Raw genomic sequence first — 15,161 nt, forward strand, 5'->3', positions numbered from 1 at the left:
GTGTGCGCTGTCTCCTCTGCTGCTTCTCTGTGACATCACTGGCTCTGCTCTACACCATGTACCTGCAATAACCGTACAGCTGAGTCAGTCATGTGACTAAAAGTCCGACTGCCCTCTGCAAATCAATGGAGCTTCTTAGTAATAAAGCGTCTGCAGTGCTGGAAATACACTAATTTGTTCCCCCACACACACACACACACATAACCCCTTTAACTAATTTATAACATCAAGTAATGTAAATTGTTTGGATAGAAAGTAGTCACCAAATAAGCAGGCATCAGATTAGACTGACAACAAAAGCCCCTTATACCTACATCTGACTGCCATGCCTTTGTTACAAACAGGCGCTATGACGCTTATGTGCCTGAGGGGGGCGGCTTTCACTTACTAGATCTTCACTGCTTATATTAATAAAAATAGAAGTAATAATTACTATAGACCTTCCTAGGAATGTGTCTTTCAAGACCGACTGCGTTTCCTTGTGGTTACCGTGTTTTATGTAGGGTTAACTAAAACAAAAAAAACAAACCCTGCATGCTATTTAAATAGTGAAGCCCTTACATAAAGAAGAAAAAAAAAATGGTTGGTTTAATTATAATTCAGATAATATAGGGGAGAGAAGAGCGGATGAAAGCATTTAATTGCACGGCACAATTCAGAGATTTATACTTTGCCAAACGGCGTCTTTTCCAAAATATGTCATTACTGCGCAATTGGATTTCTAAATATAAGACGCCTTGAATACAGTTTTGGAATAAGTGCTGAATTTATTCTCGTCCTGCCCTGTTGTTATCTCTCTGATGTTTTGATTCGCAGCTGTCTCTGTTTAATGCGGCTTCTCGTGCAGCGGAGGTTAGTGCCAGCGGTTTCATGAAGTTCTGGGTTACGTAACCTAACCTCATGAGGCTGTACTCAATGTCATCCAGTGTCTCTACCTCTGTAAGTTACACTCCTGAGTGCAAACTGATCCAGCTATTGTTACGTGAGTGGATTTCTTGAAAGTGACTCGGTTTTATTTTACACTTCTTTAACCCCTTAGGACAATGCATGTTTTTTTTTTTCCTATATATTTCTCGCTTATTTCACTGGGGGACACGGCACCATGGGTATAGACTCGGCCGCTAGGAGAACGAAAGACGCTGACTCTGCCCACACAGGTCTGCAACCTTTCACAGACGGTGCACAAAGTCAGTTTCAAACCTAGTACGGAAGGGGTTCTTCAGCGTTTACACCACACTAGTCGCACACCCCTGCGGGTGCAGTGCTCTGTAATAGATCGCCTCATTGGTCAAACAGTCCCCAGCCACTGCTTGCTGCATTGGTGGCTGGATATTCCGGTGACCCCACCTCCATGTGTGAGGTGCCACCGAGGGGGTGACTCTGCGACGCCTGAAGATGTCAGGTTAATTATGATAAGATTTCTACATGGGGGGAGTATGTCTACACCCTCTCCTCCTCACCCCCTGCCCCCTCCTTTTTTCCTTCCCTGAGCTGCAGTATCTTCTCTCTGGGATCTCTCCATCTCCCTTCTGGTTACTACCTTTGCGGGTGGGGGTTCTCCCTTGCTTGGGCCTCCTTTGGTAAATGAGCCCCATGGTGGCGCCCTCTGGTCCTCTGTTTTGCATGGTCCAGTGCTTTTTGTGGGGAAAGGGAAAAGCTCCTTTTTGGGGAGGGGGCATCTTCCCCACTACCACCATCCCGGGCCCGGAAACCTCAGTTGGCCAAGATCTACTATCGCATTTTGAAAGTTTATGTCCGCTGGTGTGAGGGTGACAACTGTCATCTGCTCTCCTTCTCTTTTCTCTCCTGAATTCAGCACACTATCGGCTTTCCCTTTCTGTGCACCAGGTGAAGAGCTATCGGTGTCTGTACCGTATCTATTCACTGTCAGAAGGGCGTTTCTGACAGTCGGTCAGGAACGCCCTTCCTCACTGCAGCGTCCATAGTGCTGTACTGTGAGCGTGGAGAGGACCCCCCCCCCTCCCCTCCTGATAGTACTCGTCCATAGAGGAACACTGGGGTTGGCGTACCTCCGCTATAGGCGCTGCTGTGAAGAAGGGTGTTCCTGACCGACTGTCAGAAACTCCCTTCTGCCAGTGAAGAGCTACGGTACCGGCACCGACAGCTCTTCACCAGGAGCACAAAATGTGAAAGCTGACCGAAAGCGCTGAATTCAGTGCACTGTCAGCTTTCTAGCGCTATATAAAACTGCATGTGCCCCAGGAGGTGATGGGTCCTCTTTAAACAGGAGTATTCTAATTTCTAGAGTACCAATGTTATTTACTGGGACCTCAAGCATACAGTTGTGATGCTCCAATCCACATCGCCAAAGTGTTACTATCCATGGTTGTATGACTCTGGAGGCCAGCGGCTACAGTATAGCAATAAATAACGCTCTTGTCATATGACTTTCATTACAGATATTTAACACATGAATTTTTCATCTGTTTATCGCCTTGCTGGATCGGCACGATGCATTTTTAATGTTCGCCTCTATTGTGGAAAGGCTTTCTTGAGCATTGTGTTCAATTTTTAATCTGTCAATGTGCTCAATAAACTAATGGGGAAGACATCGGTGGCCTGTGAATGTGGCGCTGCATTGGAAGAATAGGTTAATGTTATTTAGTGTGTAATTACAGTGGAGGGAGCAGCCTGCAGATATAATAACAGTAATATCACTGTGTTGTTGTACATTCCAGGGAAATGGGCTCTGCTCTCACATTTTTCTACAGTATTTGTGGCTCAGGAATGTGTGTAGGTGTCTTGGTACAAAAAGGGTTTATTTTCATTAGCGCTGACAGGTAAAACTACTTCACTTAAAAGAACAACTACCGTACTTTGTGTGAGACTTTCTCTGTCTTTAATAAACGCATGTCTATGTAACACACAGAAGACTGGAAATATGCAAAGAGAGAACCCAAGGGAGCAAAAGTATTGCTGGTTGTAGAGACTAGATAGCAGACGGGACCCTCCTCCATTAGCCTGTATATACATGCATACCTACATAGGTTAGAGAAGCTTTCCCCACCTCCCCCATTCAAGTTCTTATCTATTAATAGGCACCGCTCCATTGATTCCAGTGCAGTTGGAGTTTTTTCTTTGGTCTCCACCATTCCTGAGTTACAAATGCAGGTAGTTTTGGTGACTGATGTGCTATTTAAGCTCCGTAATGTCAGGCAATGGTTGCTCAGGAATGGTGGGGGCTACAAAACTACAACTCCCAACAACTGGAGAGCCACATATTGGATAACATTGTAATAGACATTAGATTGATTGTACTTCCCATGTTGGGGTGGGTAGAAAAATATGTTGAATCTCACCCAGGCCATTGTTATTATGGTTTGGCTATTGCCCACAGTTTGCTCCCCCCACCCTGTAGTTGTATTTTTTCTTCACTGATGATTTGCATAGAATCCCATCGGGGCTTTTCCTCGAGATGCTTTGCTGTCACATCTGTGTCAGAAATCAGCTTGACATCATCAGGTTTCTGCCCCAGGTTATTTGCAAAAATATGCATCTGAATTGTCATAGGAATCTCTGACACGTGTGCACGTACAATACACTTTCATTCCTGAAGTTGTGTGTCAATAACTGTGACATATTTTTGTAGACTATAGATTTACTTGTGTTTGTATATTGTGCAGAAGTTACCTCGGTAGAAGCAGTGGTGCGGGCCCAAAGAGTCAAGAAAGGGACACAAAATAGGCAGCAAACTGAAAAAGTACGAAACAGGAAAATAAATAAACCTTTACGTCAGGCACAAAATGAGCAAAACTAAATACAGCCTCAACTTCAGGCAAAAAAAAAACAAATTCCTGCTCGTCCGAGTGACTAATTAAATAAAATTGATAACCGAACTATACATGTGGCTTACTTCCAGCCACACGAACAAAAGAAATCCCACAATATAGTCTCACCGGACTCAGGGATACAGGACAGAACCATCCACCACCTTTCACCTCATGGAACTGCACCAGAATGCCCCAGTAATGAGCCAAGGATCTACACCTGGGCTGAGGCCTACTTCAGATCCGCCCTGGACCAGAAACCTGGGGCTGATATATGTGGACTCCAGCACTCTGACTGTCACCTCCACACAATATACTTGTCAACAACAAAAAATAGTTAGCGTTACAGGTATAGCAAGCGCTAAGGGAGCACTGCTGCGGTATCAATCGGCTGATCTGCAGGGGGTCTTAAGTATCGGGGTCCCTCACGGATTTGTAATTGATAAGTTATCAATTTAAAAGTCCCAGGAAACCCCCTGTAAAGCAGTAACACAGATACAGACGGCAGCTTTTCTTGTTTTCTGTGATACAATATTCTGATTAAAGTATTCAATGATAACTTAAAATTTGCTGCATCAGTATCTCAGTGTATTTGTGTTTTTATCAGTTTGTTACTCTGTAGATCTACGATTTTTGCATTGAGATAAATAAATACGTCATATACACTCTTACATACACATGTGATCTAGTCTCTGGTATATGACATGTCTAGTTTGGGGCCGTCCGTTTTCTAGGCTGACCCTTGTGCTGGTGGTCTGTAAAAGTGAATCTGTGCGTGAGAAGTAAAGAAAGGTTGTAGAATGTTTTTGATTCCTTTTTTATTTTTGTATCCTTTTGTTTTTGATTCCTTTATGCCGTCATGGTCATGTACGGTGTTTTTTGTGTTTTTCAGACTGTACACGCACAAAAGCCTCAGTTTTTATCATTGCACTGTCAGGAGGTCGGCGGGAAGAATTATGAAGCTTCTATGTCTCATGTGGACAAGTTGGTCAAGTAAGTATACAGACTCCGTTGTAAGATTTTTTTTTTTTTTTTTTTCTTTAACGAATTTAAGATTTCCTTTGAAGGTAATTTAGCTAAAAGATGTTCCCCGTCGATCCAGACTCCTTTATCATAACTGAACACAGTTAATGGTGTGTTTGCTATTTTATGTCCTGTAACTATAGTACATGGGATAGTTCTGCCAATTCTTGTTCACATCTGCTTGTTCTCCAATGACCGCAGACCTGTACGTACAGGTGACACTTCAATTTTGTTATAATTTCTTTGCTCAAAATGGTAAAGGTAACAAGGAATAAAATTCCAAACATTTCAACTATAGGTCTCCTCTCTTTAGGCTATATCGTATGGTTTTGGCCCAAAACATCTGCATGCAAAAAAGTTCACCAGAATATGAGGTTTCATTTGGGCCTGGGCTAGATACAATTACAGCAAAGTCTAGGCTGGGGGTAGTGTTGTGTGTTTGTGCCTCATAAAGGGGTTATATCAATTTGTACACGTCTCGCCTATCTGGAGAATGAATGTCACAGCGGACAGGCGGACATGCTGCTCTAGTCAACACTATGGGACTGCCAGAGATAACCAGGTACTGCCTCAGATCCTCGTGGCAGTCTCATAGAGATGAATGGAGTTGGTGCACCTGCTTGAACATGGCTTCTTTCTGTGGGGGTGTATCGAACACGAGGCACCTCTGTTCTTATATCTGTTATACCCCCTAAACATTACAGGGATTACAGTCTAATAGATGGCGAGGAATGGAAACACACAGGGAAGCTTCATCTGAACTAGTTACAGTAGAATAGTTGTCCATCGCAGCCAAGCAGATTTTCTCTTGAGAAATAAACCCTGGAATTTTACATCTACACTTTTTTTTAAAATTTTCACCAATTTCAATAACTTTATATATCAGAAATCTAGTTATTACACAGATAATGGGTCTCCTATTGCTTTCTGTCGTCCATCTTTCCACCCATAATGCTTTACTCTATTTTTTTTTTCCTCTCCAAGTTTTTTTTTTTTTAGCAACCGGAACGTTCCGTTGTTGTTGTTTAAAAGCAATAAGATCCTAAACTTTCCTCCTTGCTTACATTATCTGTGATCAGACTTGATTCTCTGTGAAATTGGCCTTCAACCATGGCGAGATAGCAATGTAAGATTAATATGCAATTTGTAAAACAAATAAATTTCAGCTGCTTCTTTCTGACTGGGGTCAGCTTTGGCCTGTCAAACAATGTAATGTTACTCAAACAAATACAGATCTTCTCCTTCCAGTGTCTACTTCATCTCTTCTATGTAAGTAGGGATGTGGTGCCCTCTAGTGGTGAGCTTAGTAATTTGTTTTGCTCCATTCTGAGTAATGATATAGACACATTACATAATATAATAAACATGTCTTAGATTGCCATTCTCTCCAGTATAACGACTTTGAGTTCTACTTTCCTTAAAGGAGTATTCCCACCATCATAAACATTTTTACATTTGTAGATAACTAAAAGTTACACACGTTGCTGAATTTTAAAGATTTTCTCTAGCTTGATGGTCACAGGCTTGTTGTCTTGACCAGTTGCTAGTGGATATGACCATGAATGCAGGAACTTTCTAAGGTCAAAAAATCAGCCAAGATTTCCTTATTGTGGCCGGATATCTTCTCATACATGTAGTGTCCTTGCCTGATAACCCAGCTACAATAAGACAATCATGGACAAGTCCCAGACCATAGATAGTTTCTGCATTCGTGGTCGCAACCGATCAAGACAACAGACTGTCACCACTAAGATAGAGAAAATCTTTAAAATTCTGCAGACTGTTTAGCTACTTATATTTGCAAAATTGTTTGACTTTGCATTCTCTACAAATACAGATAAGAATGTTCATGAGAATAACCCCTTTAAGTTAATTTCTTTCTCTAAGTTCCAAGAACCAATATTATGCACTGACCAACCCCTTTACTAAGGCTCTGGTAACACTAGTGTTATACGGTTTCTGTCAGTCTCCAGTCTTTTAATAGCTTGACCCCTCTCTATAAGCATACCTGGCTGGCAGATCAGAACACCCATTTATGTGAAAGGCAGTGGTGTAACTAGGAATGGCGGGGCCCCATGGCGAACTTTTTACATGAGGCCCCCCCCCCCCCCGAACGACGCCGAGGACCTCGACCGACCCCCTCCTACGCATTCCTGCATGCTCTATTATGCCCCATAGGGGCCCCTGCACACAGTATTATCCCCCATAGTGGCCCCAGTACACAGTATTGTACCCCATAGTGGCCCCTGCACACAGTATTATCCCCCATAGTGGCCCCTGCACACAGTATGATGCCCCATAGTGGCCCCTGCACAGTATTGTACCCCATAGTGGCCCCTGCACACAGTATGATGCCCCATAGTGGCCCCTGCACACAGTATGATGCCCCATAGTGGCCCCTGCACACAGTATGATGCCCCATAGTGGCCCCTGAACAGTATTGTACCCCATAGTGGCCCCTGCACACAGTATTATCTCCAATAGTGGCCCCTGCACACAGTATTATCCCCCATAGTGGCCCCTGCACACAGTATTATCCCCCATAGTGGCCCCTGCACACAGTATTATCCCCCATAGTGGCCCCTGCACACAGTATTATCCCCCTAGTGGCCCCTGCACACAGTATTATCCCCCATAGTGTCCCCTGCACACGGTATTATGCCCCACTGTGGACACCCATAAACAATTATCATATTCTGAGGTCTTTTCAGACCCCAGAATATAATAATTGGAGACCCAGGGGGAGAAAAACATTAAAAAAAATCGATTACTCACCTATCTCCTGGCTCCTATGAACGTCGGCCTCCGAAGTAGTCCGTCTTCAATTACGTCAGACATCAAATGACCCGGGACGCAGGCCGGGGTCATGAGACATCAGACGACTAGGCCGAAGCCTGCCCGTATCGTGGAGAGGTAAGTAACAGTGTTTATGTTTCTTACCTCTCCCGGGCCGCTGAGTATAATGATAGCAGCGGTAGTGGCTGTCACCGGGCCCCTAATGTCCTGGTACGGTAGTTACGCCACTGATGAAAGGGGATAACTTGTTTGCCTAAACGTAAATGGCAGAAGTGGATAAATCTCATGACCCATATAGCCAGTGTGTCTGCGTTTTTTGCAGATGTAGAACTGTCTGTTTTCTTTTCATATATTTATGGAATTTCCTGTTAGTCTACTAAAATGGGAAACTTGCTTTAAATTATTCTCACAGACTTCTGGGGTCTCCAAAAATAGGTCCAGACCTGCTGTAAGGGATTGCTGACCTGTCAGGTTAGCAATGCTTAAAGGGGTTTTCTGGGCAAAAAAAGTTTTGGTTTTTTTTTTGTTTGTTTTTTTAACAAAAGTCTGTACTACTAATGGGTTAATAAATGCACCCATATATTTTTTAGCGTGTTTTGAGTGATTTCTGGGTGTCTCTAAGGGCTAGTTGATAATTGATGTTATTTACAAAGTAGGAGGGGGGGAGGGTGTTTAGAGTAGTGTAGGGATTTTAAGTTATCCTGGAAAACCCCTCTAATGAAGGTTTTTGGCGCTGATTTTGACACTGAATCCATGTGGAAAAAAGCCTCTCATTGAATTCAATGAGTTCCTTTTTCCACAAGTACTACTGAAACGTTCCTCACACATCCCCTTATGTATCTGCTCCGCTCCTCCTACTCTATAACTTACGGACGGCTATGTATCTAGGATTCTGGCTTGGAGAAATGGCCATTTTTTTTTTTCTTCCGTTTTACAAAAAATAAAAAAAAAAACTACCAATGCTGTGAATGATTCCAGATGTTACAGGACAAGATATTTTTCTTGGACCATTTGTCCATATTCCTTACAAATTCCATTAAGAAAATGCTACGTTTATAAAGTCTAAGGTTTCTGTGTCTCAAGACTGATTCGTCTAAATTTCTGCTTTTAGAGACCTGCTGTCAAGCGACGCTATGAAAGAATACAACAGGGCTCGAGTGTACCTAGATGAAAACTACAAGTCACAGGAAAACTTCACGGTATGTTGGCCTTCTCATCAGTGGTCTGGTTGTTTTATGTTCTGTAGACCAGAGGGAAATGGCGGCCATTTGTACTTGCAGTGGCGGATCCAGGCTTTGCGGGGCCCTGGGCAATTGACTTTGGATGCCGATGAGTCCGCCCCTGTGTACTTGTATAGCATTTGTCAGACAGCACTAAGGCTGGACTCTCATTGATGTCGGAGTCTCCATAGCAGATTCCACCTAAAATCGGCAGAGAGAAATGTCTTGCAAGGAGGTCTTTTCTATGCCGATTTCAGTATAAAACTGCCTGACCCTATTGCAGTCTGTAGGGTACGCGGGTAAGCACTTTCAGCAAACAGGGTCTTCATCTTTCAGGTCCCCATGTGGACCCGAACACTAGTATGAACCTATTGCAATATGTACAAAATCTGCATCAAAACAAACACCGTTTGGCTTCAGCCTAGGCCAATTTTGAGGGACTATTTGGTTCAGTTTTTTTGATCCACAGCCAGGACTGGATTCAAAAGGAATGGAAAATATTATGGAGAGAAGTGCTGGCTCATTTCTGGCCCCAGAGTTATCTAAGCTCGGGTTCACATCTGCGTTGGAGTCTCTGTAGGGGACGTCGCCACAGACTTTTCTCTTTGCCAGTTTCAGTATAAAACAGTCGGAAATCTGGTGGACTCTACTATAGTCTATCGGGTCTGTGGTTAATGCTTTTTTAGCGGGTCAGCTCTGTCATTCTTGTCCCCATATACACCTGAACGATGGAGAGACCAATGCAAGCATAGGGGAAAAGGACTTGGGCATAATAGTAGATCACAAATTCAACATGAGCCAACAGTGCGGTGCTGCTGCAAAAAAGGCTAATAAAATTCTGGGATGTATTAAGACAAGCATTGAATCTAGATGAAGAGAGGTCATTATTCCGCTGTACTCTTCCCTGGTCAGACCACACCTGGAATACTGTGTACAGTTCTGGGCGCCTCAATTCAAGAAAGACATCGATATATTGGAGCAAGTCCAGAGAAGAGCAACCAAAATGGTGGAAGGTCTGCAAACCATGTCCTATGAGGAGCGGCTAAAAGAACTGGGATTGTTTAGTTTGCAGAAGAGAAGGCTGAGGGGAGATTTAATAGCAGTCTACAAATATCTGAAAGGTAGTCACAGTGCAGAGGGATCTCCCCTATTCTCATTAGCACAAGGAAGTACAAGAAGCAATGGGATGAAACTAAAGGGAAAGAGATACAGATTAGACATTAGGAAAAACTTTCTGACAGTGAGGGCAGTGAGAGAGTGGAATAGGCTGCCACGGGAGGTGGTGGGCGCTCCATCAATGGAAATCTTCAAGCGGAATCTGAATAAACATATAGCTGGGATGATTTAGGAAAACCTGCACTCGCAGGGGGTTGGACCCGATGGCCTTTGAGGTCCCTTCCAACTCTACCATAAGAAAGAATAAGTGTGAACCCAGTGTAAGGTGAATGAGCTGAGGACTCCTTTCCAGTTGTCCCAGAAGCGATGGAATAGGTAAAAGATAAAAGTTTGTTTAATTTTTGACTTATTTGACCGAGTAGGATGACTGTCAGTGATTTATTGTTGAAATGTGTTAGGGCTCGTTCACACGGAGTAAACGCGGCACGCAATGTGCCGCGTGTACGGGACGTTTGCGCCACGATTTTGACGGTGCATGTTTGCGGTCGCGTTAGCGCCACGTAAATGCGCGTTAACGCGACCGCAAACATGCACAGTCAAAATCGCGGCGCAAGCGTCCCGTACACGCGGCACATTGCGTGCCGCGTTTACTCAGTGTGAACGAGCCCTTCTAAGACTTGGTCTTCGTATGATGCCCGCAGGACATAAGCACGCTGGTGCAACTGAACAAGGTTGGCCACAGATCCACAGCAAGTCCAAATAAAGCTTGCACCCCACCACCATATTGAAAATCCAGTCTTCGGGTGGAATTACATTGCTTCTCTAAGTTGCCAAAAATAGCTGTGTTTTTTTTTTTTTTTTTGTTTTTGTTTTTTTCAAGCACTTTACAAATTCAATGTTTTATTAGGATATGGAGCGATCTTTCTGCCTTAAGATAGGGTAGGGTGCTTTAGATTTCAACAATGAAACCAATGCAGGTAGACTTTTAAAAACTTTTTTTTTTTTCTTTTTTAGACTAAGGTCCCACGTAGCAAAACACAGAAAAAAAAAGCAGTAGAAAAACTGCAAGCACATTGTGTTTTAGCTGCATAGTTCTTCATTGTGTTTTTTGCTGAGTTTTCATCTGCGTTTTTTCTGCCTTAGTTATATCTATAAGGAGAATGCCAACGTTCCCGCAGGTACAACTGACATGCTGCAATTTTTTGGAAACCGCATATTTTCCAATTTGTAGATGCGATTAGCCAGAATCCCATTTACTTTGCAGGTATTGTAAAGCACAATGGGGTTTTTTTGCCATGGAAAAAACATTGTTTTCGCAATGTGAGGCTTCACCTACCCTTGGGTAATATTTTATAGAAACTTTAGTGTCTGAGCCTCGTGCTTGACTGTTCTGTACAAATAGCACATCCCGTATCCCCGTTCCCTATACCTTCCCAGTGGATTAATAGAGATCATATCATTCATGCTAAATTTCCGATGGAGGAATATTGTTAAAGGGAACCTGTCACATGAAAAATGCTGACCTAGTTGGAGACTGATGTATAGGTTTGTAGTAATATATTGTGTATAATCTGTGATTTATCTATTCAAATTTCTGCTTTTCCTGTAGTAAGGCAAGGAGGTGGTTCTATCAGTGATTGACAGACTCCTTGACTTGTCAGCATAGAGCAGTGATAGGGAACATACGGCTCTCCAGCTGTTGCAGAACTACAATTCCCAGCATGCATACTTGCTCTGCTCTTCTTGGAACTCCCATGGAAGTGAATGGAGCATGCTGGGAGTTGTAGTTTCACTGCAGCTGGAGAGCCGAAGGTTCCCTATCCCTACCCCTGGCATAGAGCAATAGATTGCAGCTATGGCCCGCAGAGTAAATGTAGGATTTTGCTGTCCGCTTGAAAAATCAGACATCTTTGCAAACCGACACTGCATGGTGTCCCATTTAAAACAATGCAATTTACAAATGGACACAGCTAGTGTCCGATGCTAAAATCTTCCTCGGGCATTAGCATCAGACACCGACGCTAGTGTGAACCCTGCTTAAACGTCCGTGATTCTAGGATGGAATTGCTACTCTGTTCCCTGGTTATCTTTATCACTTTATTTTGATGATGATCTATTAATGAGATGTAGAGAAATCACCACTAACCCGTTGAGCAGGAGGTTTGGGGAGGACAGTGCAGTGTATTTCTGTTCTATGTTGTAGTTTATTTTAGTTGAGTCCTGTTTATCTTGTTTGACTACCCGGCTGCCTTAATGGATGTGTTTCACAAGTAGCTGTAAACATATCCGCACTGTTGTAGTGATGTCGCTCACCCGCCTGTGCAATGTGCAAGCTCAGTGTATACAGCGGAGCAGGGCCCATCATATGCTGTCTGGTAGTGGCGTATACACATGCTAAAACTCATCACAGGACCTGAGAGCATTTGGCAAAGGTTGCCGACCTATTTGTAGTGGTAGGTAGTCTATAATGACAGAAAACTGCTCTAAGAGCGTATAGTGTTCACTTGCAGCTGTCAGGGCGCACTCAGTATGGACATTTATTCTATACCTACAAGCAACACCTGAATACAAGGTTGTCAGAAAGCTGAGCAATGACCTTCTGTAATTCTATGGAAGGGAATAATGGAGGAGCTGCATATAGGGACTAATCTTCAGGTTGTATGAAGGAGGAGCTGAGCAAATAGATGTATTTTTGTAGGAAAAAATTCAGTATTAATAATTTATTCACTTATATCTTTGATCTTTCTGTGGAACCAGTCACCGAGTCATATGGGTGGTCCTATCAGTCATGGGCAGCATGGTGGCTCTGGGATAGCCACCAGCCAAGGACAAGATCTGCAGGAGTTTGTACGATCTCTCTGGGTTTCCTCTGGGTACTCCGGTTTCCTCCCACATGCCACTATGCAACGGATGGCTGAAAAAAAAATTAAAAAAATCAATCCGTTTTTGTTTGAGACTGTATGTACAGTCTTGGAGGGCGGTCAGTCACTTAGATAGACCCTCCCCGAAATCATACATAATAACTTGTAAGGATAAATATAGCGCTATATTCATACAATCGCACCAGTGCCCTCCGTCTTCACCGATCCCTCAGAGATTATTAACTATTGAGAGAGCTGTGGAAACTGCTTGTTCTGTGTTTTTCACAAATTGGTCACAACGGTTGGGTGAACAGATCCTATATTTATAATGAGCTTTTCTTTTTTTAAACTGGCGTGTGAATAAGCCCCAAGTGAATAGATGACAAGTTTTACAGACTGTTTCCCCTCAGTACAATATATCAGTCTATGATGTGATGCCTGAAGCTCAGACTGCAGCTTTATAGTGACGGGTTCGCTTCCATACCCTATGACTGCCGATACTTAGCAGAGCATACATAGCGGATTTTATGTACATGAGGCTGCAAGTGCACTGAGGGCAGTCCCAAGCCTGGTAAGTGCTTCAGCTTTCCTAAGTAACCCCGACCCTCTCTGCAATGTCAGTGTTGTACGTGTGCCCTGCATATGTGATACCGTCCTTACTGTGTGCAGTATCACTAATATACAAGGTTTACACATAGGAACCAGGGCATTTATTACTGAAGAGACGACAAGCACCCATCCAGGGGACACCGAGGCCCAGTAAATCTGCCCCTTAGCTTCTGTTAGAGGATTAGCGCCCCTTTAATAGCTCCTTGTAGTCGAGGATTGGTACACTGAAGCTTTTACTGTGTGATATAAAGTCTAAGGCACATGTTCTCCTACTAAATTAGGCTTTGGAAACACAGACTGTATTCTTGGCACTCTGTATTTACACACAGTCTGTCAGGCTCTTGGCCCATTCTAGGAAGCACAGTCCTGTATTTAGAGACTAAAAATACTCCATGTCTTCGTCTTACAAGTAAAATAAACTATTTCCTTCCAGTAAGAATGGAAACCATCTATAAATTCAGTCCCAGGGGTCATTCTGGCTGCACATTTAGGTCTTTGTCCTTAACTTGTGTTTTATTAGATTCTGGCAGGTTTCCATCAACAATAATTAGTAATTATAGTTCCCATGCTCTATTAATGAAGCCTGTATTTATGGGTGTTATTTATTACACGGTCAGCGCGGGGTGTGAGAGAGGGAGATTATTCTCTGTCTGCGGCTTCATCATTGTGCGTTCAGTGCCGGCTCTCATCAGGTATGGGATTGTGTCAGAATACACATGTAGGCGAAATACAGTGTGTGTGTGTGTGTGTGTGTGTATATATATATATGTATATATATATATATATATATATATATATATATATATATATATATATATATATATATATATATATATATATCCTCCTACTGACGAATACTTATAGATCTTACATCTCCCATAGGAGTTATCTCATCTGTCTAGTTTTGAAGTTACAGATAGTTGGGATTATACTACTTCATGACCAGGCAAATTTGCCATTTACGATTATGGGATAGCTACAATATGTGACTATAATGACCCAACATTGTCTTCTCCTATGGTCGGAGGTTTGTCACCTCCACTACTTTCTTCTGCTATTTCAGTAGTTAGAATTAAATTGCCTACCTATAGCCATAGCTTTTGTGTAGCTCTCCTCCTATATCCCTCTGGAACTGTAGGTAACATGTGATGTCGTCATAGCCGAAGTATTGACTCTGTGCTTATATGGATTGTACTGTAGTATCTGCGGTGCCAAAATCATAAGATAGAGAGATAGATAGATAGATAGATAGATAGATAGATAGATAGATAGATAGATAGATAGATTAGATAGATAGATAGAGCTAGGAGATAGATAGATAGATAGATAGATAGATAGATAGATAGATAGATAGATAGATAGATAGATAATCATTATACAAGTCCTGGCGTCAGGGACCTTCACCAATCATGAGAACGGCTGTCCCGGAGTCCAATGTGTGAATGGAGTGGTCTTCTGCAGGCTTGACCATTGCTCAATTCACTTTTCTGTGAGGGAAACAGAAGTAGAGTATTTAGTCAGTCCATAGAAGTGAAAAGAGTGGTGGTCAAGCATGTTGTACTACCTCTGTATTCACACATGGGATTTGGGGACCCCTATTCTAATGATACATTGGGGTCCAGCGGTCATGCCTTTATCACCTGCCCTGATAAATGTTGTCTGCAGACCACCCCTTTTATAACTGGTCTTTTCTTTATTATTTTTATGAGCAGAGTCACACCAGACAAATATAACACCCCTACTTGTGG

The 15,161-nt window shown here is 42.8% G+C and overlaps 1 protein-coding gene across 2 annotated transcripts in view; it reads left to right on the forward strand.

The window, feature by feature from the left end:
* INPP5A (inositol polyphosphate-5-phosphatase A) overlaps window positions 1-15,161 on the forward strand; it is a 264,758-nt gene that overhangs the window by 93,615 nt on the left and 155,982 nt on the right. For both annotated transcript variants that reach the window (XM_075257715.1, XM_075257714.1), the window contains exons 3-4: window positions 4,681-4,781; window positions 8,719-8,806. In XM_075257715.1, coding sequence (XP_075113816.1) covers window positions 4,681-4,781; window positions 8,719-8,806 — 189 coding nt within the window. The remainder of the gene's footprint in view (window positions 1-4,680; window positions 4,782-8,718; window positions 8,807-15,161) is intronic.

Source organism: Leptodactylus fuscus, chromosome 10 (genome assembly GCF_031893055.1).
Source record: "Leptodactylus fuscus isolate aLepFus1 chromosome 10, aLepFus1.hap2, whole genome shotgun sequence".
NCBI classification, from domain to species: Eukaryota; Metazoa; Chordata; class Amphibia; order Anura; family Leptodactylidae; genus Leptodactylus; species Leptodactylus fuscus.